Genomic DNA, 25,927 nt, shown 5'->3' with positions numbered 1-25,927 from the left:
AATAAATTACAATATAATCAAGGGATAGAGTTGTCTAATCATTAGTTAATCAAAATAAACAACAAATTCAACTCACTTCACATCAGCCAGACATTCATCGAATAATTAATTCAGGATGCATGTATGTTGTGATATGTTTAATAGAGTATAGATTTGTGTATTGATAATAGTATTTAACTAGCAGAGACAATCGCATTATTTAACTAACCCTAATCCTATCTGAAACACTGATTTGGCCAAGTAGAATAAGACCGGAATGATTCTTCTTTTTTTCTAGGAAGTAAAATTATAAAATTAAATGAAAAAAGAATTTGTATAAATCCAGGCGCACTCACGCGCGTGAGGCAGCCAATTTCTAAACGGGTGACACGTCATCCATATAGTGGGTCCCGCCTATAATTCTCTCACATGCCCGAGCTGCCCTTCAACTCCACTTCCCACTCCGTGAAAACTAACCGCTCAATCCCCCCGAAGTGTTTTCCTTTCCAATTTTGCCCCTCACTTTTTCCCCACTCCTTTGTTTGGTTGGAGAGAAAAAGTACCGAGTTATAAATGATTTTTTTTCTATCTACATTATCCACTTGAATTTGAATGAAGTATAATAACATACCAATATAGTCACTTTTTTACTTCATTTTCCAACTTTTTTTGGTACTTACAGAGCTAAAAACTTAATACAATACTTACTCAAATATTACTCTCATCTGTCCGCAAATAGAAGTCCCATTTTTTCATTTTAGTCCGTTCGCGAATAGGAGTCTCGGTTCACTTTTATCATAAATGGTACTCCCTCCGTCCCACAAAAGATGTCACACTTGTGGGACGGCACGGGATTTTAGAAGGTTTTGTTTTGTGTGTTAAATGGGGAGAGAAAATATAATTTTTATATTTATGTGAGAGAGAACTTTTTCCAAAAAGGGAAATGTAACATCTTTTGTGGAACAAACTAAAAAGGAAAGTGTGACATCTTTTATGGGACGGAGGGAGTATTAGGTCCCACCTTCCACTAACTCATTCAACTTACATTTCATTTAAAACTAATATAAACAAGTTGGACATTTATTCTACTCACTTTTTCTCATTCACTTTTCTTATCATTTCTTAAAACTCGTGTCGCCTATAAATGAGACTCCTAATGGCGGACGGATGGAGTATTTGTTAAGAGAGTTCAAATTTTGTCTTTCATTGTAGTAGTGCTACGTTAAATTAAACAAACTTTTTTTGTTGTTATTGTTGAGATATACTATGTGTATTTTTTATGTGAAAATGTTATTTCCTCGCTTCAAACATAAATATAAATAGAGAAACGTAATTTCACACATCGATATGTAATTAAGGATGAAAAACATCCACTGATAAAAAGGATGAAAAACTACTACTATAAAATTAAAGATGATAGCTATTGTAATTATGAAAAAGAACAGATAAGACATAATAAGAGTAAAATAAAAGACATGGTAATAGGTATGGCTTCCCATTCTCTAAACAAATTTGTTTAAACAGAGAGAATTATAGGATGCCTAAATGTATGTATCCAATATTCCAATATTTTAGTACTTATACTATTATCTATTACTCCCACTCCCCTATTATCATGATATAGGAGTAATTAACAACGTCAATTGTCGTTATATATACAAACACAAAATAGACTATAACATATCGATAATATAAGATTATATTATTACTATTTTTGTCTACAATCTCTTTGGATAATCAACTGAGTCTTGACATATTTCAGTGTATTTAAATATGAACTAAAGTAGTACATTTACATCACAGTGTATTTAACGAAATTAATAACATAGGACAGATTTAATCACACCCTTTTCCATATTCCTTCCAAAAATCAAATAAGAAAAAAATTAGAAAAAGACAAAACAACGTTTACTATTTGTTTCGTTTAGACAACCTGAGGGCAATTCCGGTATTAAAAGTTGCTGCCCGTATTCTCCGGGCAGGCTGGGATTTGCTTTATTAGTCTTAGATTCTATACAAAAAGCAACAAACCGATTATTCACACATTTTTCTGTAATATACTTTGCTTTTCTGTTTCATAACATTATTAAATTATTATTATTATTACACATCACACAACCAAACAAGTTAAGAATTACACTAATTTTAATTGTGAATGATTACTACTAGAATAACATATACTCCATTAAATTTACATTTCTATTTTTTTCTTCTTTCAGCAATTGAATTTGGAGCTGTCAAATTTTGTGTTTGGAATGCCTTTTTAGAAGAGGAGACATTTCTGGGGTGGTGGCACTGTTTCATTTTTATATACGGAGTACTCGTTTTCTTTATTTTTCCTTTTCCAAGTGAGATTGTAATCACTACTGCTATTATTTTTACCACTATTTCAACTTGATTCCAGCTTTGCTTGTTGCATAGTGCAAACTTCTCTTTTTCATGTATGTGATCTGCAATCACTGAGCTCTTCGTACCCCCTTCCCTCTGTGGGATTTTCAGCTCATATTTTCAACTGGTTTTCTCCAATTCTCCGATTTTTTGTTGTGGGTTTGAATTTGATAGGGGAAAAATCGTTTCTTGGAGGTAGGAGGAATATTCTGGTAATCTTTTGTGGTGTTTGGCTCGAGCTGCTTTTTGAGCTTCTTTTGTCCCCAAATTCTAATTCTTTTGGGGGATTTTAGAACAAGGAAGATATTGTTAATTGGAGATTTGGGTTTCTTCAAAAGTGGTCTTTGACTTAATTTCTGAGATGCGTATGAGTTGTTTGCGGTGATTCTGTGGGATTTGGATGATTTTGGAGTAGTGTTCAAGGGGGAGTTGGGAAATTTGGGAAATCTTGGAAGCTTTTGATGATTTTTGCTTCTGTGGAAGATGGGATTAGCTGATGATAGCATAAAGGTTGAATCTTTGGGTGTTGAGAACTCAAAGGGAAGGAAGAAGGGAGGTGATGATGCTGTGAAGGAGACTGGCTGTTGGATTAAACTGAGGTTTATTGGCAGCTGTATTTCTTCAAGATCTAAAGTTGATAACTCTCTTAGTGGCATCAGCACTCATGGTAAAAAATCCCCCCTTCTCTATTGATATAGTAGTTATATTCTGGTTGTTATTTAGTCCAATTTTAACTTTTTTGTTTCATATCTGTTTAGTTGATTTTGTGCTCCAGAGTTGTTTCTTTGTGATGGGCTTGTTTGTGATCACAATAATGTGTTTGGAGGGGATTGTTTTTGGTAGATCATTATTAGGTAGATTTATTGTTTTTGGTACTTTGATGTGAATCTTCTTGTGGGGATATTAAGGAGGTGGGAGTAGGAAGAGATTCTGTTAGCAACAATTTAGGTGGAGTGAGTGAGGGAGCATGATAAGAGCGTTGGCGAATGTTGGGAGTGTTTAGTCCTAGTTTGTTCATTAAGCATGGGCGCGGAGATAGAATTAGGTATGCAATATGTATAATGTATGTTGAATTTTTTAGTGGAATAAGTGGTTTTGTTTGAAGAATTATGTTCATATGAGGAGTTTTAGGGATCTTTGGTTGCCTTTATTGGGACATTAGTTTGGCCGATTTTGTAAATGAATGATATACGGAAAATACGAGTTTTGAGATTGACTTTAGGATTCATTGTTTATATTCAAATATATCTATGGAAAGGCCAGACTCTATGAATTCACACGCACGCGCGCGCGTGTGTATAGAAGTCGGTCCAAAATGCAGCTCTTGTTCGTGAATGCAGAATGCTTTTATCATGTTCTTCTAAGTATTATTTAGTAAACTATGCTTTAAAACTCTTGTTGTGCCTCAATTGTTCTGTTTAAATAAATATGGGATCTTGCAATATATGGTAAATCTAAATGATCAATCGTCAGAGTACCAGTTTAGGCTTTATTTTGATGATGCTGTTTGTCATCTATTATGGTATTCCATTAATCATTTTTTCATCTGCCAATTTGATCAGAAAGTAAATCTACGAATGGGACAAGTGTAGATAAGCCGGTTGCCCCGGTAATCCCATCCACCACCACTAGCAATGCCGAGAGCAATTCTTCAAGCAGCAAACTCGAAGAAGAACTCAAAGTTTCTTCCCGGCTGCGTAAGTTCACGTTTATTGACCTTAAAATGGCAACTAGGAATTTCAGACCAGAATCTCTCCTTGGCGAGGGGGGCTTTGGTTGTGTATTTAAGGGGTGGATCGAAGAGAATGGCACAGCTCCAGTTAAACCTGGGACGGGACTAACAGTTGCTGTCAAAACCCTGAATCACGACGGACTTCAGGGTCACAAAGAATGGCTGGTCTGATGCTTTCCCAAATTCTATTTTCATTGGGTGCTCGTGTTGTTTGTTGTATATGTATACGGTATTTCTAACTTGCTATTTTGTTTGGCAGGCTGAAGTGAACTTTTTAGGCGATCTCATACATCCTAATTTGGTTAAACTAATAGGCTACTGTATTGAAGATGATCAGAGGCTACTTGTCTACGAGTTCATGCCCAGAGGAAGCTTGGAGAACCACCTATTCAGAAGTATGCACACAGCCTTCTTTTGGTGTCTCGTTCCTGACTTCGTTTGTTTCAAGTTTTTTCGTTACTTCTTTATATGCATGTTTTATATATCTCATCTATCTCTTGCTGGTTGAAGACATTCTTGGTGTTTTATTCAAGTCGGACTTTCGAGTAATTAATATAGTTCACTAATAGTTTTATTATTTTTCGACATCTTTTCTAATAGCATCGTGTCTGACCATTGTTAATTCCAGGGTCGCTGCCACTTCCGTGGTCTATCAGAATGAAAATAGCTCTAGGAGCTGCTAAGGGGCTCGCTTTTCTCCACGAGGAGGCAGAAAGACCTGTGATATATCGCGATTTCAAGACATCTAACATCTTGCTAGATGCTGCAAGTACTTTAACCTTTGGTCTATGTATATAATTGCTAGATCTCGAGATTTTTGTTTGACGGCCCTATCGCATTCTTTCAGGAATACAACTCCAAACTCTCCGATTTTGGACTTGCTAAAGATGCTCCCGACGAAGGAAAAACTCACGTGTCTACACGTGTGATGGGAACTTACGGTTATGCAGCCCCTGAATACGTAATGACAGGTAAACGAAACTTCATTTCTCATTCGACCCATCAAGCATAGATTGTTTTTATTTTCTCGATCAAGCACGATTCTTTGTGGTTGTGTCGAGGTGTCGAACTCCATACAGTATGTTTACTACTATTAGGTCAATCTATTACATATTTTGAGCTCGTTCGATCTTGTAATTGTAATTGCCGAACTCTATGTATTTTCGATCTAATCTATCACCCAAAATGAAACCGTAAACCCTACATCGTCTCCGAATCTATGCAGGGCATCTTACGTCAAAAAGCGACGTATATAGCTTCGGTGTCGTCCTACTTGAAGTGGTCACAGGTCGGAGATCAATGGACAAGAACCGGCCGAACGGGGAGCATAACCTCGTGGAATGGGCTCGTCCGCATCTAGGTGACCGGAAACGCTTCTACCGTTTGATAGATCCCCGCCTCGAAGGCCACTTCTCCATCAAAGGCGCCCAAAAGGCCGCCCAGCTCGCGGCCCGTTGCCTAAGCCGTGACCCCAAAGCCCGGCCTCTGATGAGCGAGGTCGTCGACGCCTTGAAGCCTCTCCCGAACCTCAAGGATATGGCGAGCTCGTCGTACTACTTCCAGACGATGCAGGCCGACCGGGTCAGCGCCAGCCCAAACGGAAAGAACGGGCTGAGAACGCACGGGTCGTTCTCAAGAAATGGGCAGCAGCAGCACCCGAGAAGCCTCTCGACAGCGAACGGGTCCCACGCCTCACCGTACCACCAGTTTGCTCATAACTCGCCGAAACCAAACGGTAAACAATAGCTAGTTTGTGTTGTTGATGGGGAAAAGAAAAAGGAATTTGTGTTGTTGATGGGGAAAAGAAAAAGGAATTTGTGTTGTGGTAAGAAGAAAAACGAGATTTTTAGTGTTGTAGATAGTGTCTCTTGCAAGTTGGGGCTTCAACCATTCCTCGCCCTTCAATTCATACACTACCAAATGTTTTTGATTGATTTTCTAATTCATTTTTCCATCTCATTCTTTGTTGGATTGGGATGATTTCTTGTCAAAATATGACCACTTTTATATCTAATGCAAGTTCTTCTGTTGTCGAAAAAATTGGACTTTGTCCATTTTGCTACAAATTGAAAATAACGTTAATTATTAGTGCAACAATTTGTAAAATTTGACTTTGAAAATTGACATGAATAAATGGATAACATAATAATATACAAGATGATTCCAACATCACTTCAAAAAGAATTATTAGCATATAATCAATAAATATAGTCTTTATTGCTAGCACTGTGTTACTCAAAAAAATATAAGCTGCGGCCAACAATTTACCTCTGAAATACTCATGGTCTTATAGCCACAGCCAGCCCAATCTTGGCACTCTTCTCTATAGCTCTGGTGTCGACCTCGCCGGAGATGGTGATGAGAGATCTCGGGCGCCACTCGTGCTGCAGAAGCGCGTTCACCTTGCCGTAGTTGTTCACTCGAGCCTTCACTGCAGTCGTAAGATCCATCATGTGATGCGCCCCAAAGGTAAGGGTGTTCTCGTGGCTCTTGAAACCGTGGGTAAACTCCGCTCCCACCGTTGTGTTTGTCAGCAGGCTGACCAAGTGGAAGTAGGATGCGGTGACACTCTGGCCCTTGTCGTTCCTGGAAAAAGAGCATGGCTGTCAGGGACCCCTTGTAACAAGATATCCGAATGAACATTGGAACTCAAGAGGACAGATGAGCCACATTTCCGGATTCAACGGTATCTTTGGATCGTGATATACGCACGAAAAGTTTAGTTTAGAACTGAAGACTCACACCATCAAGGATGCAATGAGGTCAGTACTGATGAGACTGATCCCACCATTCAATTTGGTGAAATTCCCAGTAGCAGTGTTGAAAGAAATGTCTGCGCCAACGGTGGCCTGGTGATTCCCGGCCACACCAGAGAAGTTGACAGTCGGTTTGGCAGTAAACCCGAGGCTTGTGCTGATTCCAGCGTACTCATGTAGATATTGAAGCTCCACCTGTCATCACAAGTTACAAAAACCTTGAATTCAGTCCGATGGCACTGCAATTCCCTCTGTGACAGCAAAAGAAAATCGAAGAACGCTATCAATATACTCCTACTAGTACGAACCTTGCCAGACTTCTGATCTGGAGCAACAAAGCTAAAGATCGCCTTTACACCGGGAGCAGGCTCGTCAACAGTAACAGTTGTGAACACCTACAATGTTAAAAGATGTAGGCCGATAGTGACAAATGTGAATGAGAACTGTATGTGACATTTCATGTTGTTCATAGCCATAAGCATTCTTCAGCAAGAAAAATCAAAGTGACTAACATTGGAGCTGGTATCCACTTTCAAATCTGTTGTGATGTTCTTATTCTTTAGAAGAGTGCTAATATCAGCAAGGAACAAATCGCCCTTCTGCGTCCCAGACGAGGTAATGGCCTGTAAGATCATTAGGAACAGAAAGGGAACTGCTATCAAAATACTAACAAAGAAAGCATTCTTATCATGCAAAAGAACATTGTGAAACACTATTTCTGTATTGTTTCCATAAAGCAAAGCCAATGCCACATAAAATAAATCAATAACATATTCTGGTCTGTGTATAAATAGAGTCTAATTTCATAGTATTATTTTAATTACTAGAATATTCAGCATTTTCTTCATCCAAAACTATCACATTTTCTCTGAGGCTTAATTCAGTCCAGGATTCATTTTAAGTTTTTTGATCAAAAGCAGCAATTAGGGCAAAAGCTTCCATGCACCATTAACGGATTCTAAATCCAACACCTAAATATTGTTTCATCTATTCAAATCAAACATATGAAACATTATTCGATTCAATTGAGATACAAATTTCTGCACCATAAACGAATCAAAAAGGGGGAAATGATAAGATACTAACCACCCCATTTGAGGTCAAAGTACTGAGAGTGAACTTCCGATCAGCCTGATAATCCCTGTAAAGAAGATCTGAAAAAAAAACAGAAATCCACGAAAATCGAATAAACAAAGGAATTCGTTCATAATATAATGCACAAAACAAATGTCACAAAAAATAGCATGCCTCTGGCTTTCTTGCCAATGTCGGAGTAAAGGCCTGGACCCTTGACGTAAACCATTGTATTTGCAGAGGGAAACGAAATGAGTATTTTTGAGAGAGAGAGGTTTCTGTTATTGGCTTCGTGCTCATCGATTTAGCTATGCAATTTCCTGATCCTAATTTGTTGCGTCAAAAAATATGCATATTGTTAAACATTAATCATTCCAAAATTATTTTTAGTATGTGCCTCCACCTACTTGCTTTATCACTTAACTTTTTATTTCAACTACTCCATTTTAATTTAATAACATTTGGTTGTTCTGTATTCTCAATTCATTTTTATTTTTGTTATAAATTTATGTGTAGACCATTAGCACACTCCTAGATTTAAGAATAATATAGTCTAAATTTGATGGCAACGAACATATAACCTTAATATTTTCTAGGGAAAGCCACATTTTGCGCGCCAAAATCAATCTCAACTCTCCACTCCATATGTGGTCTAAAATCATCTTATTTGTTTTTACAAAAAATGCTACTTATAAATAACCGTGTTGTTTGTTTTTTTGGAAATTTGCACTGTTGTTGCTGCCGTGATTAGCAGCAACGAATCATTGGTGACGATTTATTCCAGTGGTTCACTACTGAGGACATTATCAAAAAAAAATAAAAAAAAATTACTCCAATGATGCCGACAAATTATAAAAAATGTATATTAATTTTCTGCATCTTGCTACCGATGGTAGCTCAGGCTAAAATCGCCGACTTCGACGAATACTTGCAAAAGAAGGCTGCAGAATCCTACGAGGAATCCTTGAACTCATTCGATCCCAACCCTGAGGGTGTGACCGATGATTTCAACACGCTTGTTGGCGAGTAAGTCTGTCATATTATTTGTCAATTTCAAAGTTTATGGGAAAAACTTAACTTTTGAAAGTTACATACTAATATCCCTTTATATTATCTTGCACATAATTAAATTACAAATATATCCTTTGTATAAATATTTAAAAATCTATCCATCCATGGTAGGACTATGATTGTTACATATAATGGAACAAGGAGAAATCTAATCAATGAGGAGGGGTGCAAGGCTACTAACCCGATCGATCGCTGCTGGCGGTGCGACCCAAACTGGAACAGGAACAGAAAGAGGCTAGCCCAGTGCGGTGCCGGATTCGGACACCGCACAACCGGAGGCAAAAAGGGGAGATACTACGTGGTGCACGACCCATCCGACGACGACATGGTGAACCCGAAACCGGGCACCCTCCGCCACGCGGTGACACGGAGCGAGCCGTTGTGGATCGTCTTCGCCCACAGCATGGTGATCCATCTGAAGCAAGAGCTCATCGTGAGTAGCCACAAGACGATCGACGGGCGTGGGGCAGTGGTCCACATAGCGGACGGCGCGGGCATCACGCTCCAATTCGTCCGCAACGTGATCATCCACAACATCTGGATCCACAACATAGTCCCCGCCAACGGCGGCACCATCCGAGACGCGGTGGACCACGTGGGGCTGCGGACACAGAGCGACGGCGACGCCATCACCGTGTTCAGCTCGAGCAACATATGGATCGACCACGTGTCGCTCTCGCGCGCCACGGACGGGCTGATCGACGTGATCGAGGGGTCGACCGCGGTCACCATCTCGAACTGCAAATTCAACCACCACAACGACGTGATGCTCCTCGGGGCGAATGACCAGAGCTCGAAGGACTCGATCATGCAAGTGACGGTGGCGTTCAACAGATTCGGGATCGGGCTGATCCAGAGGATGCCTCGGGCGAGGTGGGGGTTCGTGCACGTGGTGAACAACGACTACTCGCACTGGGAGCTGTACGCGATCGGGGGGAGCGCGCACCCGACCATCATAAGCCAGGGGAACAGGTTCAGAGCCTCCAACTACCGTTACACGAAAGAGGTGACGAAAAGAGACTACGCGCCAGAGAGCGAGTGGATGAAATGGCAGTGGAGGTCGGAGGGAGATCTGTTTACCAATGGGGCCTACTTCAGGGAGTCGGGGCCGCCGTTGCACCACACCAAGAACCCATTGATGAAGGAGAATTTGATCAAGTTCAGGCCGGGGTCGTTCGTCGGGAGGCTCACGCGCACCTCCGGAGCGCTTAGATGCCGCAATTACCACTATTGCTAGATCATTGTTTCTCTTTTCTCTACATATTCATATCAACTTTTATCCTCGATCCACTTGTAACACACTAATTTTACTTGTAACAATACTCTTACATACTGGAAATTTTTAATTTTATTATAACAATACTCTCTACTATTTCAATATTTGCTGTATAAATCAATTTTGTGCATCTCATTTTTCCTTTAAAATAATTTGGTATCTCACTTTATAATTACTGTAATTGGTTTAATTTTGTGATTATAAGCCCTGTACGTAGTTTTGTGTACCATCTTTTGTTTTAGCAGAGTACTAGATTATGATACGAATCTCAGTCTCTCATACCATATTTACAATACATATGCATGGTAGGGGATGGGAAAGGCCCTGATTCCCAGCTGTATCACATTTCTTGCCTATATAAAACTAGTAGGATTTAACTAGTAATAGAATGTTACTTTCAATTTCAATCATATTATATTTTGAGTATTTTTTTCGATTTTTATTTAAATTTTTATGTAATATTAGTGAAAAAGTTCAGCATACTTTTTTTTTTTTTTTGACGATTCTTTGATAATCATCTAGTCTTATTGAATCAAGGGTAAATGGTTTGGTTCAACTTCATTTAAGAATCGATTAGCCGAAGTTTACTTCTAATGGAAAAAGGAATGATCAACCGAGCTCAGGATTTCTTTCCACTAATATAAATATTGCTAAATATCTGTGCATCGTAAATTTATTATGTTGAGCAAATTTTCTACGTAATCAACATAAATGTATATAGTGATTTAATACTAAGTTATAATTATAAAATAGAGACTCTTTCAATAATCTAATCATACAATATCTGTATATTTTAAACTTTATCTGGACACATTCATATCAAAATGTCATCTTCAATTTCATCATAAAATGCTTAATCTGTAAAACTGTCATGTTAAATTCTTCGGCAAAACGTAAATTTATTTATGAGATCGCTAATTCTTGTCCCAAAATAGAAATTGAATTCGATCATAGCATGTACGATGATTATGCCCTGACACGTGTAGATGCTGCAAACACATGGCACGACCATATTTTTTCACCGAAAAAAATGTGGCAAGAGAAAACTGAATCATTTGTGGAAAAAACTGCAAATTTTGTTATTCAATCGATTTCAGAGCCGATACCGCAAGCAGGTAAATTCTGTTCCTCAATGTCTATCTTGATTCAATTAATTAGTGGTAAATTGGAATCTAGGTATAGTATTACCATTTGTCATAGGAATTGTTATAAAACAGATGCATTAGAATTCCGTATGATTTTTAGAATTTGATATAATTTGCTTGTACTCCTATATTTTTCAGATCATATTGTTAGACTTAGATCGATAATGAACTAACCGCCCTTTGAAGGAAAAAATTGTGTATAGAAATAGTGGATTATTCGAGAATCTTATGATGTTTCTCTTTAGATCCTTTGTTTGTTAGGCAATAATTTAAATAAGTAAGGTTTATATGTAAATGTAACAGACTTACAATGTTTTTCTATCAACATTGATTTGAACTAATGAAAGTTAAATTATTGCAAAAAAGGAGTATATAATTGTTCGAAGTGACAGAGATGGCGGCGAAAGCGAAGCAAGAGTCAAAGAGCGGGAAAGAAGAGAGCTTCGATGCCTACTTCGATATGGTGCAGAGCAGAAAGAAGCTCCCCTGCGCATTGCAGGAGAAGCTAACATCTGCATTTGCAAAAATACCCGCCTCGTCCTTCCCCAAAGTCCCCGGTGGGAAAGGTAGTGAACGTCTCGTTTTAGATGCTAGTCGCTAGTCCTACATAGGCCGTGTCGTCTGATGACTTGCGAATTTTGTAGTTATCGAGATTCAAGCAGACATGTCCATAGGCGATGCCCTTAAGGTGTTATCAGAAACCAACATTCTCTCGGCTCCTGTAGTCGACCCCGAGGCTAGGGATAGCAAGGATTGGAGGAATAGATATTTGGGGATTGTTGATTACTCTGCTATAGTTCTCTATGTGATGCAGACCGCAGAAATCGCAGCGGTGACCTTATCCGCCACCTCAGCTGCTGCTGCTGGAGTCGGGACTGCTGCTGCCGGTACCATAGGCGCCTTAGCATTAGGTGCCACGGGTCCCCTAGCCGTGGCTGGGCTGACTGTAGCCGCAGTCGGTGCAGCTGTGGCAGGGGGTGTGGCTGCGGACAGAGGAATGGGGAAAGACGCTGCCACTGCTGCGGATAAGTTAGGCAACGATTTCTACAAGGTCATCCTCCACGAGGAGCCTTTTAAGTCGACCACGGTATTGCCTCTTCCTTAATAAGTTGTGTGAAATGGTTTTCTGTTTTGTGTGACAGATCTGTGTGTGGTTTTGCATTGATAGGTTAGGTCGATCCTTAAGTCGTATAGATGGGTGCCTTTCGTCCCTGTTGCTCCGGATAGCTCGATGTTGAGCGTTATGCTTCTGCTCTCTAAGTATAGGCTAAGGAACGTCCCCGTGATCGAGCTAGGGAGTCCATCTATCAGCAACTTCATTACTCAATCCGCGGTGGTACATGGCCTCCAAGAATGCAGGGGAAGGGACTGGTTCGACTGCATCGCTGCGCATCCTATATCCGACCTCGGGCTTCCTTTCATGTCCCCAGATCAGGTAAATGACTAATACTAGTTTGGGGGATTGGATATGTTATCCATTTCAATTTCTTGATTTGTTATGATAGTTTTTGACTCGTTGTAGGTGGTGAGTGTTCGGGACAATGAGTTGGTTCTCGAAGCCTTCAAGAAGATGAAGGAGAATCAAATCGGAGGCCTTCCAGTCGTGGAGGGCGAGTCAACAAAGATCTTCGGAAACATAAGCATAAGAGATATTAGATTCTTGTTGCTCAAACCTGAGCTATTCACAAATTTCAGGTAGAATATTACCAACTTATGTGAAAGGAAAATGTTAATTTAGTCATTGGAAGTTCTTATTTGGAATGAATTGTTATGTCAATTTCAGGGAGCTCACTGTGAAGGACTTCATAAAGGCAGTGGCTTCGACCACAGACGACAATGGAAAAATTGTGACACCAATCACGTGCCAGTCGAGTTCGACTCTTGGCACCGTGATAGACACGTTGGCCTCGAGGGCGGTCCATAGGATCTATGTCGTTTCAGGGGAGGGAAAGCAGGTGCTCGGAGTAGTTACCCTCAGAGATGTCATCTCTTGTTTTATCACCGAGCCTCCGAATTTCTTCGATGATTACTTTGGTTTCACGGCTAAAGAAATATTGAGTCGATAAACGAGGAGATCTCTGAAGAACCATGACCGTTCTCGTTGCGTTTTGCGATCGGTCGGAATGGAGGCAGAGAGTAGCCAGGTATCAGTTATCACCTAGGATGTAAATGCTTTTGAGGAGGTTTTTTTTTTTTATTTTTTATTTTTTTAATTCTCGTGTTTGTATTTCTTTTACTGTTGGATATTTGATTTCGGATCAAGAGGTGTTGTATTTCTTTTGTTTAGTGCTATAGTCATAGTATGTGATTTTGAATTTAATGGGGAAGGATTTTCGCAAAAAGGAAAGATATAGTAATTCTAAATTGTAATTCTGTTATTTTTTTAATTAAATTTGAATCAGAACGTTAGACGATTTCAAAGGATGTTGCTTTTAAAAATCAAAGATAAGTTGATACGATAATCAAGCTCAAAAAGTAATTTGTTCACTAAAATTATTTCTATGTGGAGGGAAAATTATTTCAAAGGATTAAAATTAGTCATAGTTACCTATACCACTTACCAGTGCACCATAAAATATAGTGGTAGTAAATTTTAGTTCAATCAAATTAGAAATATGGAGTATCCCTCAAAAGTAAAAAAAAATGTTATTTTGAATTTAGAATCAGACAAATATGATTACTAGTATAAATTTTTGTTAGGCATAAATTCGTTAAATTAGAGCGGCCCAACAACAATAACTAAACTCCCAGTGAGTACGTTGATTAGCAAGTCTAATATTGTCGACCCGACCCGATCCGATCCGGAAGCAATGTAGCCGGTGATCACGTGCCCAAGTTCAACTAAAAGTTCCGCGTCCTTCCGTCCAATCAGATCCCTATAACAATATCCTGACCAATTAGAGACCGCCATGTGGGAAACCACGTAACTCCTGGTCCCACAAGTTGTCTTCATTTCAAGCTTGCACCTAAAAAAAATAAAAAATCGAAGAAATTGTTGAGTACATAACCGTAAACAGAAAATCAAAGGTACGAGCGAGCTGCAATTTGGTGATCGGCGAGGGCGGCGATCTGGTGGTTCCGTTATATTCGGCGGAAGATGGAGTCTCGCGGCAGTGGAATACACCGCGTTTTTGTCCTGGCTTTTTGCGTCGCCGGCATTTGGGCGGCTTATATCTACCAAGGGGTTCTTCAGGAGACTGTGTAAGCATTTAGAGTTCGACATTTCTGCTCCAGTTGTTGTGGAAATTATACTTACTTATCTTAAATACGACTTGCAAATGTATTGTGGTGGATGTTTCTTAATTTTCATGGTTAATTGGAGAAATGTGAAAGTTGAAGACCGAATTTAGGTTTTGGTTTGAAGGAAGCTGAGTTTTCGTCGCTATGAAAAATCATTTGTCAATGTACTAACTCTTTGTGTGTGCGTGTTTGTGTGAAGACATAGTGATAGAGAGAGATGTTTTTTCATGGGAAATTTTGTTTACTTTTATCCTGAGGAATGCTATGAATTTATTTGTTCGTTGATCTATTGTAGTTTTCCCCTTTTAAAACTTATTTTCGAAATTATGCTTGAATTTTGATGACAATGTTGTTACAGGTCGACAAAAAGATTTGGTCCTGATAAGAAGAGGTTTGAGCATCTGGCCTTCTTGAACCTAGCACAGAGTGTTGTATGTTTGATATGGTCATTTATAAGTAAGTTCATTAGTTGATTACTTTTCTACTCTCTTTGTATATGCTGGGATGCTTATGTTTTTAAATTGCATATTTGAAGTGAAAAGGCTCTGGTCAAATGGTGGTGATGCTGGAGCTCCATGGTGGAGTTATTGGAGTGCTGGAATTACAAACACAATTGGCCCAGCTATGGGGATTGAAGCTCTTAAGTACATAAGTTACCCTGCCCAGGCATGCTTGAAATTCTAAGCATTCTGATCTTTGTAGATTTTAGTTCTTTTGGTTATATGATGATTTGTTTAGTCATAATTGATCTTACTACTATGTCCATTTTGAAGTACTATTGTTTTTATGTCTTAAGACTTAAGAGGATTGTGAATTAATGATTTGATATTTATAGGTGCTGGCTAAATCCTCAAAAATGATTCCAGGTGAGTTGATTTGTATTTCTGCTTATTGAATGAATGGTTGAGTTTCCAATCATCCTATATCATGAAGCATATAAGGGCTATAGAATTAATACACTCTTGTTTAATGAAAAAAAATCTATGCTTATAATTGCAATTTAAAGTTCTAATCATCTAATTGGAAAAAAGAGAAGTTATGAAAGAACTGACTTGTTCTGTTGACTTGTTACAGTCCTGCTTGCAATTTAAGCCTCCCCTCATTTATTACTTTTGAAATCAAACTCTTAAAGTGGAATGTCATAATGCAGTGAACTTTTTAGCCTTATTTTCTTCAATATTGTACTACTTATTTAGATTTTAGAAAGAAGACGAGTATGATATTGCAATAGAAGGATGTTCTTTGAATGTTTGGCTGGTAATTTTGGGAGTATATTCATGAAACTTGTGATCATACTTTTCTTTTGAGGGTAAACTTGTATCATCCCTACCTCAATCTTATGAGTTGCTTTTCCTTGTGCAGTCATGCTGATGGGCACGTTAGTTTATGGGATTAAATATACAATCCCAGAGTATATCTGCACATTGCTTGTTGCTGGAGGTGTATCCACATTTGCACTTTCAAAGGTAGATATCCGAGCTTCACAGTAACAAGTCTCATTAGAACAGATAAAATCTTTGATCAATTGCCAGAGGCCATTATTATATAGTCCGAATTGGAGCATGTTGACCTTATATGTGATGCAATCCTGAAATACAGATTCCATATTTGAATGTGATTTTTATTTGGTTCCACATTTTGCACCCCTCAGACCAGCTCGAAGATAACAAGCAAACTAGCACACCCAAATGCTCCAATTGGCTATGGTCTTTGTTTTCTGAACCTTGCTTTTGATGGATTCACAAATGCGACTCAAGATTCGATCACAGCAAGGTAAATGAATTTTCCTAGCCCTCGTGATCTGGAACTCTATTAGTATAAGGTCTGTTCAATGCGTTATGCGTATGCTTTGAAGTCTCCTTAGGACGCATTTCCTGCCTCACTCTCAAAATGAACACTATATGTTAAGACACGTTTGGTGATATATGGATGTTAATATTCCTATTCAGGTACCCGAAGACAAGTGCGTGGAACATAATGCTAGGCATGAACTTATGGGGGAGCATCTACAATTTGGTATTCATGTTCGGCTGGCCAAACGCCATTGGGTACGATGCTATCGACTTCTGCAGGCAGCATCCGGAGGCAGCGTGGGACATCCTACTCTATTGCCTGTGCGGTGCAGTCGGCCAGAACTTCATTTTCCTAACAATAAGTCGATTTGGCTCCTTGACCAACACGACAATCACCACCACCAGAAAATTCGTGAGCATCGTGGTTTCTTCGTTGTTAAGTGGGAACCCACTCTCCGAGAAACAATGGGGGAGCGTTGCAATGGTCTTCTCCGGATTATCCTACCAGATTTACCTGAAATGGAAGAAGTTGCAGAGAATGCAGAAGAAGAGGAAGTCCACTTAAGCGAGCTCATGATTTTTAGACTCTACATGTAATATTTCTCCTCTTTTGAGATACAAATTCGATGTAAAATTATCGCTAAAGTCATTACATGGTAGATATAGAATTGGATTCTTGTATCCGTGAAATTGTAGATTCTAATTTAGATGAACAGATGAGATCAATGTTGAAGAGAATATTTTCACTACAAATACATATCAATTCACATGGCGAGGTGCCATTATATAGTTACACAAAAGAACTAAGAATTCTATGTTTGTTACATCTATACAATAAGGCTTATGTAGCCAATTGGAACAGTGGATGTCCATATATCCAAGTTCCATGATGAGGCAAACAAATAAATAACTAACATTATAAAAAAACAAGACTAGGAAGAGAAGAACACGAGGATGCAGATCACGAAGATCGATCTTCAGAAGCTGGAGTGCTTCTTAGCATTCTAGGCAGTAAGAAGGCAGATCTTCGCGGGCCTATCTGTAAAAAACACAGGTCGAAATGGCTGCAACCCAATAACAAACAACTCCTAAACGATGAAACAGAAGACCTCTACACGAAAAAAGGTTATTCTGATGCCTTGGTGATTGATCATAGACAATGGAGGAGGGACCTCTTGCATGATGGTGCCTGAGAAGGATTCGCGACTGTGCTCTGAGACGAAGACTCCAGTCCTAGAGTTTTCATCAAGAAGTGCTTTTCCTGCACAGATTTGGTTCACTTGGTTAGCAGAGAAAGAAAAAGATGTTGAAAACATACATTTTTTGTGTGGATTCTTACACTTTCTGAAAATTTTGGGCTAGGAATTGTTGCTGCTAGTGCTCTGAATAGTGGTGTCACATGAGTAGGAGAACTGAATTCATCTTTATCACCTTTTTTCACATTTGTTTCTTCAAATGCTGAAATATTTTTCGCTGGATTAAGACAGATGTTTTCAAATTTGATTTTTTTATAAAGTTAATTATGTGTTATACCTTCATTTTCTGTGCTTGTCACAGAAACACAATGTTGATCCATCTTTTCTTGATGCAATGCGGCAGTTTCTTCCTCACATTCTCCCCTTTCGTCGCGTGGCACATCAGAGACAAGCGTCCATCCTGTGCTATACTCAGAGCTCGCTGGGGATGACTCGTACACGTCGACCTCCCTGCACAGAGATCAGAATTGAGAAGGCGAATTAGGCAACTCTTCACTCAAATCTAAACCTATCTGCCCCACGAAGTTACCTCCGCGATGACCTACTGCCTTCATCAGAGCTTCTTATCCCCTCCTCCAACGCCTTGAACTTCTCTAGATGAAAATCAGCATCAACATTTGTGATTTTAAGCAGTTGTTGGCTTTGCTTGCTATGTTTCAGAAAATCTTGAAGCACCTGAAGCCATGTTACTATTCATAAATCATATCTTGAAAATGTGTGTAAATTCTATTTTTATATCTTGTAATCGAACCCGGTGGCTCATCGTTATCCAACTGCACAGTGCCAAAACTACTTACCATCCAAGCATTTTCAAGGCTCTGATCTGTCTTCTCTGCTTTGACTTTGATTGCAAGAGAACTGAGAAGTTCTGCTTGCTGCAGCAATGCAAGCACCTTCGGATCGTCCTTTCTAAGAAACGTTTGTGCGAATTCGCTTCCCACACCTGCATGAAATATGAAACGAAAGCAAAAACTTTGTCATTTTGCAGTTCATGAGATCAATCAAACTACACTAAAGGTCCCATGAGCTCACATTTAACAACAGATTCCTCCTTCAAGTGATCTATATTCTCTCCTCCTTTACAGTTTTCTGCAATAGTTGAGATACAAGCCCTGCATCAGCATCACCAATAGAAAATGTCAATTACCAAGAAATATAAGCAGATCAAATCATAAACATTTTTCACAAAAAACAGATGTTTGAAATTCACCATACCTTATCTTCTTAAGAGCATTCTCAGATCCTTCATTCGAATTGAGCCCATTCCGAAAAACAACCCTTTTGTTGTTCAAGTTGACATAAGAAGTGGTGCTGTTTTCCTTCGCCAGGGCTTCTCGCTTCGCCCTTTTCTTGCAGAGAGTGGTGAATCTATTCTTCACAGCATTATCGGTTCTGCAACAAGACAGAGTATAACTTTTTTTTGCATAAAATTTGAAAAGGAGACGTATATGGTTAAGGATTCGAGTCTTTACCTGCCTGAAACCACCTTTGCTATCTCGGTCCATCTGTTCCCGTAAACCCTTTGCGCCTGCAACAGCATCTCTCAATGAGATTATCTCATGCAAGGAAATTCAAACTTTTGGGAATGCCGCCATCCAATAAATAACAATGTACACAAAAAAAGATCATCCATTCTTGCAAAGTACAAAAGTCGAAAACAAGTGAGAATTCAACACATTTGGTTCACCTCGCACAAGAGCGTGTCTTCCTCCGGCGACCAACCTCCTTTCTTGAAATCGGAATTCAAATAAGTGAACCATCTATCCAAAAAAAAATCAACTGAAATCATACAAAATAGAGGGAAAAAGGCGCCTATCACCATCAAAATAAATGCAAACTAACCTTCTCCTACATTGTCTCGTAGTTTTATCCTTGAATTTTGATGCAATAATTCCCCAACTATGACAAAAGTCCACACTCATTAAGCCTCTTTCACAAAGAAAACATTCAAACACAATCATATTATTCCAAATTATAAAAAACAAATCATTCTTACTTTTCAGAGCCATGTAAATGAATCTGCTCACGCAGAATATCGTCTTCCTGTGAGCAAACCAACCCCTCAATCAAATCAAATGCATGCTAAAAAAGTAACTAAATATAAAATTAAAAAAAAAATAAAAATACTACCTCTTGACTCCAAGAAACTATATGCCTTTCCTTCTTCTTCAACACCTCACCAAATTCTGCATCAACATTGCTGTTCAACTCCTTATTCTTCATCTTCACCCAAAATCCCAAAATTTTCTTCTTTCTTGCATGCTCAAGAAATATGAATTTTTTTGTGGATTGGGAAATATATAACAAAGGGCCGTGAAAAGATCAAATCTTTTGTAACCCCTTTTGTAAAAAATTTAAAAAACTCAAACAGTTGGGTGCTTGAAATAAACTGCCTAGGATTCTACCCTTTTGTAACTACACTCTCACTCTGTGAAGCAAAACATCAAACACTTTAACAGAAATCAGCTCCTCCTAATATAGGATCCCATCTCGAACGCACAAAACCCCTTGATTACACCTCACATAATAACATAAATGTAGCAGCAAACCTATCTATAAAAATGTGCCTTTACTAGTCGCATCGAGATTCGAGAAAGGAGGAGGAGTATAGAACTTGCAAGACAAGGTATGCATACGAGGAATAATATAAAAATCAAAACTTTTTTGAGTAGCTATATAATGTTGAGTGGTGCAAGTGTTGATCAGATGTGAATATTTATTGATTAGAATCAAGTGATTCTTGCTTGTGTACGCGGGGATGAATGGAATTTGAAAATAAATGAATAAAAAAAAAGAGAGTGGAATAAAAATAAACGCTGAAATCCACGGGAGGTGTAGTTAATGATGAGAGCAGAGAGCAACCCCACACCCTCACTATGTGTATTGTGTGGCCATTTCTCGATTGGTTGGCTACTTCTTCGTGTTCCTGCATTTTGTTTTGAAAATTAGGTGCTCAACACTCCTCTGTTTCACATTCTCACACTTACAGGGGATTATTCTTTCAATATAATTTAACTTTGTTAGATAAACTTTTTAGCAATTTACAATGATTACATAATTTATCTCTATTGTTCATTTTATAGTCAAATTAAAATTTCGGAAAGTTGATGCGAACACATAAGTTTAGAATTTAAATATCTTAGTTTGATAGTCAATTTTGTTAGAAGGGGGTTTGGTTGAGCTTATAAGCTCTTTAAACCAATTTTCAAGAGAGTATTAAAATTTCCATAAATACTTGGCAAATTAACAACTTATGTGCTATAAAAATAAGCTCCTACATTTTATAAGTTCCTAAATAATAAGTTTGTCACTCCCAAATTGTTTTTTTCATGACCTCATATCCAATATATTTTATTAAAATAATAAGTAGAATCTTTAAATTAATAACGTTTTCTTTATAACTAGGATTTTCTTCTTGTTACTCTCTATTCTTTCTTAAGTTGATAAGCTATATATTGAAACATTATAAGTTCTTACATTATTATACTATGAAACCATTGAAATAGCTTATAAAATGTTAAAATAAGCTTAAACAAACATATTTGGTGGACAAGAATCGGAATTGTGGAGAATACTTGTTAGTGAGTTTTATCAACTTAAAGATTGGTTTTTCGAAGACTAAACATTGTTAGGCATCTAGTCAAGATTTTGATATTTTTTAGGTTTATTTTTTTAATATTGTTTCAGTTAGTGTTAGTTTGAAAATCAGTTTGTTGGAACTTTAGTAGGGTGTTTTTGGCAATACAATGTGTAATAATAGAATAGTATATTAGGTACGTCAGTTTGAAATAATAAGGTATGGAGTATTGGATTTGGGCAAAAGCAAAGCAAGCCACGTGATGCTTCGAATGTTACTACCGTCCCAAACTTTGGTCTTCTCTGACTATTCAACACTCTGATTAACGGTCAGATTTCAGTTTTTTATTGAAATTTTGTCGACAATTTAAATAGGAATAATATACAATTCCGAATTCGAAAAATTAAAATTTTCCATTTAGGCCCGAATTCAAGATTTGATTGGCCTACTTATTTAATGGGTCGTGAGTAATCTTTAGAAACTATATATTTTATTTTGAACATTATCATAAGTATATCTGGACACAGAGAAAGAATAGTACTACTACTACTATTGATAAAATACCATTAAACTATAACTTAATACAATGTGTAAAAAAAATAAGATGAAGCATGGATGGCCCAATGATGTGGAAGTAAGCAGCTAGCTCTTAAATAATTGAATTGTGGATGTGAAAGCGACTATGTAAGTTAAAATTAAATTATTTATTTCGTGTGACTAGGACGTCTAATTTCAAATTGTTGTGGCCTTGTGGGTCATACCACAGCAAATCCCCTAAATGATAAATTTAACAATATTAATAGTAATAATAATTTGTTTTGAAAAAAGCCTAGCTAGTCCCATATAATTGTGAATCATACAAAGTATATATTTGATACAGACAAGTACCAGTGTCCCAGTGATTTGTTTGAACTCAAGTGATTTTCTAGCTTAAAATTTACTAAGTTACATAGCAATGATTTAGTCGTATCTAAAATATGAATCATGTTTCTACCCAAATACATGAAACGTCTTAACCATAGTGGTTGCAGCGGTGGTGGTGGTGGCTTGTCCCACAATAAAAGAATATTTGTATTAAAATATTTCAATATAGCAACTAATTATAGAACCCTATGTAAAAAAAGGCAAATTAAAGCTCTACCTATTTCATATTCCATTATTCTCTCCACTTTGCTAAGTTGAATGATACATTTCCGGACTTTAAATTTTAGCTACATGTGACACTAAATGCCACCTCTTCAACTATTACTACCTACAATTACAAACACAATATATATATGTCACACTTTCATAAACATGAATTTTGCACTCATAATTGTGCCTTTGTCATTTTTCCAACTTTCTCCCACTTTATGGCAAATCATCTTCCCTTTTAAACTTTTGTAAATCGACTTATAAGATTCCGACATATAATGACCGATGACGAGATCAGTATTTTTATGGAGCGTTGTGAATTCTTTTTGTGGATTAAGATTGGAAAATTGATGTTTTGTGATGGTCCAAGATGCCCAAAATCTATGTTCAAAATACTCATTGCAAGAGCCGAAATGCCCTAATCATGAATTTGACGCCAACTATATATTTTTATGTTTAGGATTTTCAATTGTTGAATGGCGCTATCGATTTGGTTTATGGGTCTTTAGTTAAATGAACTACTAAGAATCGGTCTTCACATGAAATAATCTTATAATAATCGTTTTTATTTGAATTGCTCTTATATTACAAGATATAATCATATGCACGGAGCTAAATGTAATGATCATGAGTTTGGGTACAAGAAGATGACATTAATTACCATTGATTATTTAGGTACCTTAGATAATTAGCCTCCTCGAGACTGAGGAACAGATCAAATGAGTCATTTGAGATTCAAATTAAGATGATAGCAAAGATTACAAAAATGGGTAAATGTTAAAAAAACCGTGAAGTTTGCTAAAATTCCGGTCTATCCCGCAACTTTAAAAAATGGTCAATTATATCATAACTTTGACATTTTTCTCAGTGCCCCGTAGTCAATGATTTGGGGGATATTATGTATGCTTTTGACAATAAAAAATATCATGAAAAATATCATGCGAACAAAATATTCATCTATTTAAACGGCGTCATTTAATACATTAGTTAATTTACATATATAGGCATTACATTAATAAATTTAGAAAGGTAACATGATGAACTTTTTTGCTATAGGACAATTAAGAAAAATGTCAAATTGTGATATAATTGGTTATTTTTAAAAGCTGCGGAGTGGACCAAAATTTGATCAAACTTCATGATTTTTTTATTGCCATTTGTCATAAAAAAAAATTCTAAGACCTTTGGTAGTTTAAATAAACAAATTATTATTTGTTTCACTATTTAGATGCTTTTAAATTGAACGAACGATTCAGTCGGAGACATCCCATTAAAAAGATCATCAATATAAACACATAACTACATAAGCTCAGGGTTCAACATAAAATAAAATGAAAAATCGAGTAACACCATATAAAAGATCAAAATAATTATTCCACCAAATTCCTTCAAAATTCAGTAGGCATCCCCCTAAAAATATTCCGAGATAAGAGATTCAAATACCTATTTCAAATACTTATAATAGTAGTGCTATTACGTCATAATAGTAGTGCTATAATAGTAGTGCTATTACTTTGTATTACGTCAAATACAAAGTAATTCCAATATAAAAAAAATTCATCGCTCTTTACATTTTATTTAGATAATACATTAAAAATGTGACTTATATATAAGCCCTTATTTTGTGCTCACGGGAATTAATATTAAGTACTTCAACACTATTTTTCAGACAGTACTATATTTCTAGAATTGCACATTTTATGTACTCCCTTCGTTCCAAGGAAGATGACACCTTTCTTGGGTGGCACGGGATTTTATACAACTTTATTTTGTGTGTTGAGAGGAGAGAGTAAAGTAAGAGAGATGAAATAAAGTAGAGATAAAAGTGTTTTTATTTAAGTAATGAGTTATTTTTGTTGGGACAAACTAAAAAGGAAAGTGAGTCATCTTCAATGGGACGGAGGGAGTATTTCATAGTGTAGTATTAGAAATTTAGAACATAGAAGTCCCACAAGATAAGCACAAGGTACACCATCATTGATTGAAGAAAGGAGCGTGAAAGCGAGGCCCAATTCCCAAGGAGATTGATTATGTGGAGTGTGGGCCTTAGTTATAGGATTAAAAATCAATTAATCATCATTAAACTTAATTAGCGCATTTATCATCTTTATAATCAATCCAACTCTACAAAAGTTATCCAATGAATTTTTCACAAAATATGTTTTTCAACCATTAATAATTAAACTTGGAGATGTTTGGCTATAGGTAATCCTGTGTTGTTGAATATAGTTCTCATAATCATTTTATAGAAGAATAAAAATGTAATTATCCTTAATACATATAAGGATGTAATAAAAGGGAAAACTAGTTTTATTTATTGTTGGATGTCATTTTATTTCCTCGTCAAAGTGCGGTTGTAATCTCTCGATACATTTTTCCATAGTTACACTAGCATGTTAATAAAAAGAGGACAGGGGTGGTTTAGCATAAAATTTAAGACAATGACACTAATATTGTCTACTATTTTCAACATTATATAAAAATTGCTAATTGAATAAAACCCACTAGAATATTTAGCCGTTATGAAGTGAAACTACTAGCTGGTTATCGACCGTGCAATGACCGATAATCGAACCGGTTCACGGTTCTCTCTCTTATCCTACATCATTAATCTAAACCATGAAACCTATTTTTCCATTTCTTTCTCTAAGTTTTTGGTTGGTTAAGTCATTCTCCCACCTAAGTGGGGCATTAGCAGCCTGTGCTTAGCGCCCCTAAGCACGCTGTTGGTTCCATGCTTATGCGTGCATAAGCATGCGGATGAGGTCAATGACTGCATGCCACATGTTGCCAAATCGGTCTGGCCAGTTGTATTGTATCATGATCCGGATAGCTTTTTCAGTGGTTCTAATAGGTTCAGTACCGATCAGATTTTTAAAACATTAATTACAAATAATTGATTAATTGTAGTATTTTTTTTATAATTTTCAAGAAAAACACCAAAAGTGAAAGTCCAGCCCACACACTTCTCGTTTCACAAAGGGACCCTAAAAAAATCGAAGTAACGTTCCTTTGTTTTTAATAATTTAAGTTAAATTAAATAAACATGACAACTATGGTATTATGTGCAAATTAAAAGGGATGGGTATTGTGTACACTATTTACATTAATTTTTCATTATATATCATGCGTTATGAAGAATAAACAATATCATTATCAAATGGTAATATAGAAAGATGGCATGCGTTTAGATACTTGATCATGTATTATTAATTCTTTATCACCATATGTATACTACTATGTGTTTAATGTTGCATTATATTTTTGATGGAATTAATTCAAATGTCGCTCTCTTCATCACCTTTATACATATCTTGAATATTCTAAGCAATTGCTGAATTAAAATAGACTAATAAGCCCATATTAAAAGAACAAAGTAGGTCAAAAGTCCCCACGTGAAGCAGGGCAAAAAAGATCTTAAAAGGAAAGGTGGTGAGAATCCGATGCCCTATTTTTTCTACCATATTCTATTTGGCCTTTTGCCATCTCTAGATTCATATATTATC

At 37.1% G+C, this 25,927-nt stretch overlaps 6 protein-coding genes across 8 annotated transcripts; 4 read left to right on the top strand and 2 right to left on the bottom strand.

The window, feature by feature from the left end:
- The first annotated feature begins 2,097 nt into the window (after positions 1-2,097).
- LOC125205655 (serine/threonine-protein kinase PBL34-like) lies at positions 2,098-6,092 on the top strand. The gene is made up of 6 exons (XM_048104717.2): positions 2,098-3,034; positions 3,930-4,264; positions 4,359-4,494; positions 4,728-4,864; positions 4,947-5,070; positions 5,325-6,092. Exons 1-6 carry the CDS (start codon positions 2,851-2,853, stop codon positions 5,843-5,845), a joined length of 1,437 nt encoding a protein of 478 aa, XP_047960674.1. The 5' UTR covers positions 2,098-2,850; the 3' UTR covers positions 5,846-6,092.
- Positions 6,093-6,268: 176 nt separating this feature from the next.
- Positions 6,269-8,261, bottom strand: LOC125205657 (mitochondrial outer membrane protein porin of 36 kDa-like). The gene is made up of 6 exons (XM_048104719.2): positions 8,104-8,261; positions 7,942-8,009; positions 7,368-7,478; positions 7,164-7,250; positions 6,842-7,050; positions 6,269-6,685 (listed from the first exon to the last, which is right to left on the bottom strand). Exons 1-6 carry the CDS (start codon positions 8,156-8,158, stop codon positions 6,379-6,381), a joined length of 837 nt encoding a protein of 278 aa, XP_047960676.1. The 5' UTR covers positions 8,159-8,261; the 3' UTR covers positions 6,269-6,378.
- Positions 8,262-8,658: 397 nt separating this feature from the next.
- Positions 8,659-10,360, top strand: LOC125205656 (pectate lyase-like). Its single transcript, XM_048104718.2, has 2 exons — positions 8,659-8,955; positions 9,112-10,360. The coding sequence occupies exons 1-2, from the start codon at positions 8,765-8,767 to the stop codon at positions 10,235-10,237; spliced, it is 1,317 nt and encodes a 438-aa protein (XP_047960675.1). The 5' UTR covers positions 8,659-8,764; the 3' UTR covers positions 10,238-10,360.
- Positions 10,361-11,310: 950 nt separating this feature from the next.
- Positions 11,311-13,707, top strand: LOC125204745 (Cystathionine beta-synthase (CBS) protein). 3 transcript variants are annotated; one of them, XM_048103469.1, is made up of 6 exons: positions 11,311-11,391; positions 11,788-11,987; positions 12,066-12,508; positions 12,590-12,856; positions 12,944-13,116; positions 13,205-13,707. In XM_048103469.1, exons 2-6 carry the CDS (start codon positions 11,816-11,818, stop codon positions 13,485-13,487), a joined length of 1,338 nt encoding a protein of 445 aa, XP_047959426.1. In that variant the 5' UTR covers positions 11,311-11,391; positions 11,788-11,815; the 3' UTR covers positions 13,488-13,707. The 3 variants fall into 3 exon arrangements, with proteins under 3 accessions (XP_047959426.1, XP_047959427.1, XP_047959428.1); XM_048103470.2 differs by having other exon boundaries at positions 11,322-11,391; positions 11,814-11,987; XM_048103471.2 differs by having other exon boundaries at positions 11,354-11,391; positions 11,808-11,987.
- A 691-nt stretch (positions 13,708-14,398) lies between these two features.
- On the top strand, positions 14,399-17,207 carry LOC125204747 (UDP-galactose/UDP-glucose transporter 3). Its single transcript, XM_048103473.2, has 7 exons — positions 14,399-14,622; positions 15,020-15,117; positions 15,197-15,327; positions 15,497-15,527; positions 16,024-16,127; positions 16,313-16,434; positions 16,611-17,207. Exons 1-7 carry the CDS (start codon positions 14,519-14,521, stop codon positions 17,017-17,019), a joined length of 999 nt encoding a protein of 332 aa, XP_047959430.1. The 5' UTR covers positions 14,399-14,518; the 3' UTR covers positions 17,020-17,207.
- LOC125204746 (transcription factor MYB124-like) lies at positions 17,177-20,642 on the bottom strand. The gene is made up of 12 exons (XM_048103472.2): positions 19,841-20,642; positions 19,707-19,753; positions 19,553-19,609; positions 19,398-19,470; positions 19,183-19,238; positions 18,926-19,102; positions 18,743-18,822; positions 18,508-18,653; positions 18,240-18,385; positions 17,988-18,160; positions 17,794-17,912; positions 17,177-17,715 (listed from the first exon to the last, which is right to left on the bottom strand). The coding sequence occupies exons 1-12, from the start codon at positions 19,931-19,933 to the stop codon at positions 17,605-17,607; spliced, it is 1,278 nt and encodes a 425-aa protein (XP_047959429.1). The 5' UTR covers positions 19,934-20,642; the 3' UTR covers positions 17,177-17,604.
- Positions 20,643-25,927: the final 5,285 nt, after the last annotated feature.

This window comes from Salvia hispanica, chromosome 6 (assembly GCF_029641045.1).
Source record: "Salvia hispanica isolate PSC_SH4W2 chromosome 6, Shi_PSC_v1, whole genome shotgun sequence".
Taxonomy (NCBI): Eukaryota; Viridiplantae; Streptophyta; class Magnoliopsida; order Lamiales; family Lamiaceae; genus Salvia; species Salvia hispanica.
The sequence above is the reverse complement of the archived record's forward strand: the minus strand, read 5'-3'. Positions and strand labels throughout refer to the sequence as shown.

Coding starts and splice junctions, on each gene's coding strand:
- LOC125205657 (XM_048104719.2), bottom strand. CDS start 8,158: ATGGTTTACGTCAAGGGTCCAGGCCTTTACTCCGACATTGGCAAGAAA. Junction 7,479..7,941: donor CTTTGACCTCAAATGGGGTG/GTTAGTATCTTA, acceptor ATGATCTTACAG/GCCATTACCTCGTCTGGGAC. Junction 7,251..7,367: donor AAGTGGATACCAGCTCCAAT/GTTAGTCACTTT, acceptor TTAACATTGTAG/GTGTTCACAACTGTTACTGT.
- LOC125205655 (XM_048104717.2), top strand. CDS start 2,851: ATGGGATTAGCTGATGATAGCATAAAGGTTGAATCTTTGGGTGTTGAG. Junction 4,265..4,358: donor AGGGTCACAAAGAATGGCTG/GTCTGATGCTTT, acceptor TTTGTTTGGCAG/GCTGAAGTGAACTTTTTAGG. Junction 4,865..4,946: donor CTAACATCTTGCTAGATGCT/GCAAGTACTTTA, acceptor GCATTCTTTCAG/GAATACAACTCCAAACTCTC.
- LOC125205656 (XM_048104718.2), top strand. CDS start 8,765: ATGATGCCGACAAATTATAAAAAATGTATATTAATTTTCTGCATCTTG. Junction 8,956..9,111: donor TTCAACACGCTTGTTGGCGA/GTAAGTCTGTCA, acceptor CATCCATGGTAG/GACTATGATTGTTACATATA.
- LOC125204747 (XM_048103473.2), top strand. CDS start 14,519: ATGGAGTCTCGCGGCAGTGGAATACACCGCGTTTTTGTCCTGGCTTTT. Junction 15,118..15,196: donor TTTGATATGGTCATTTATAA/GTAAGTTCATTA, acceptor GCATATTTGAAG/TGAAAAGGCTCTGGTCAAAT. Junction 16,128..16,312: donor CCACATTTGCACTTTCAAAG/GTAGATATCCGA, acceptor TGCACCCCTCAG/ACCAGCTCGAAGATAACAAG.
- LOC125204746 (XM_048103472.2), bottom strand. CDS start 19,933: ATGAAGAATAAGGAGTTGAACAGCAATGTTGATGCAGAATTTGGTGAG. Junction 19,239..19,397: donor AAGACACGCTCTTGTGCGAG/GTGAACCAAATG, acceptor ATGCTGTTGCAG/GCGCAAAGGGTTTACGGGAA. Junction 17,913..17,987: donor GACAAGCACAGAAAATGAAG/GTATAACACATA, acceptor AAAATATTTCAG/CATTTGAAGAAACAAATGTG.
- LOC125204745 (XM_048103469.1), top strand. CDS start 11,816: ATGGCGGCGAAAGCGAAGCAAGAGTCAAAGAGCGGGAAAGAAGAGAGC. Junction 12,509..12,589: donor AGCCTTTTAAGTCGACCACG/GTATTGCCTCTT, acceptor TTGCATTGATAG/GTTAGGTCGATCCTTAAGTC. Junction 12,857..12,943: donor CTTTCATGTCCCCAGATCAG/GTAAATGACTAA, acceptor GACTCGTTGTAG/GTGGTGAGTGTTCGGGACAA.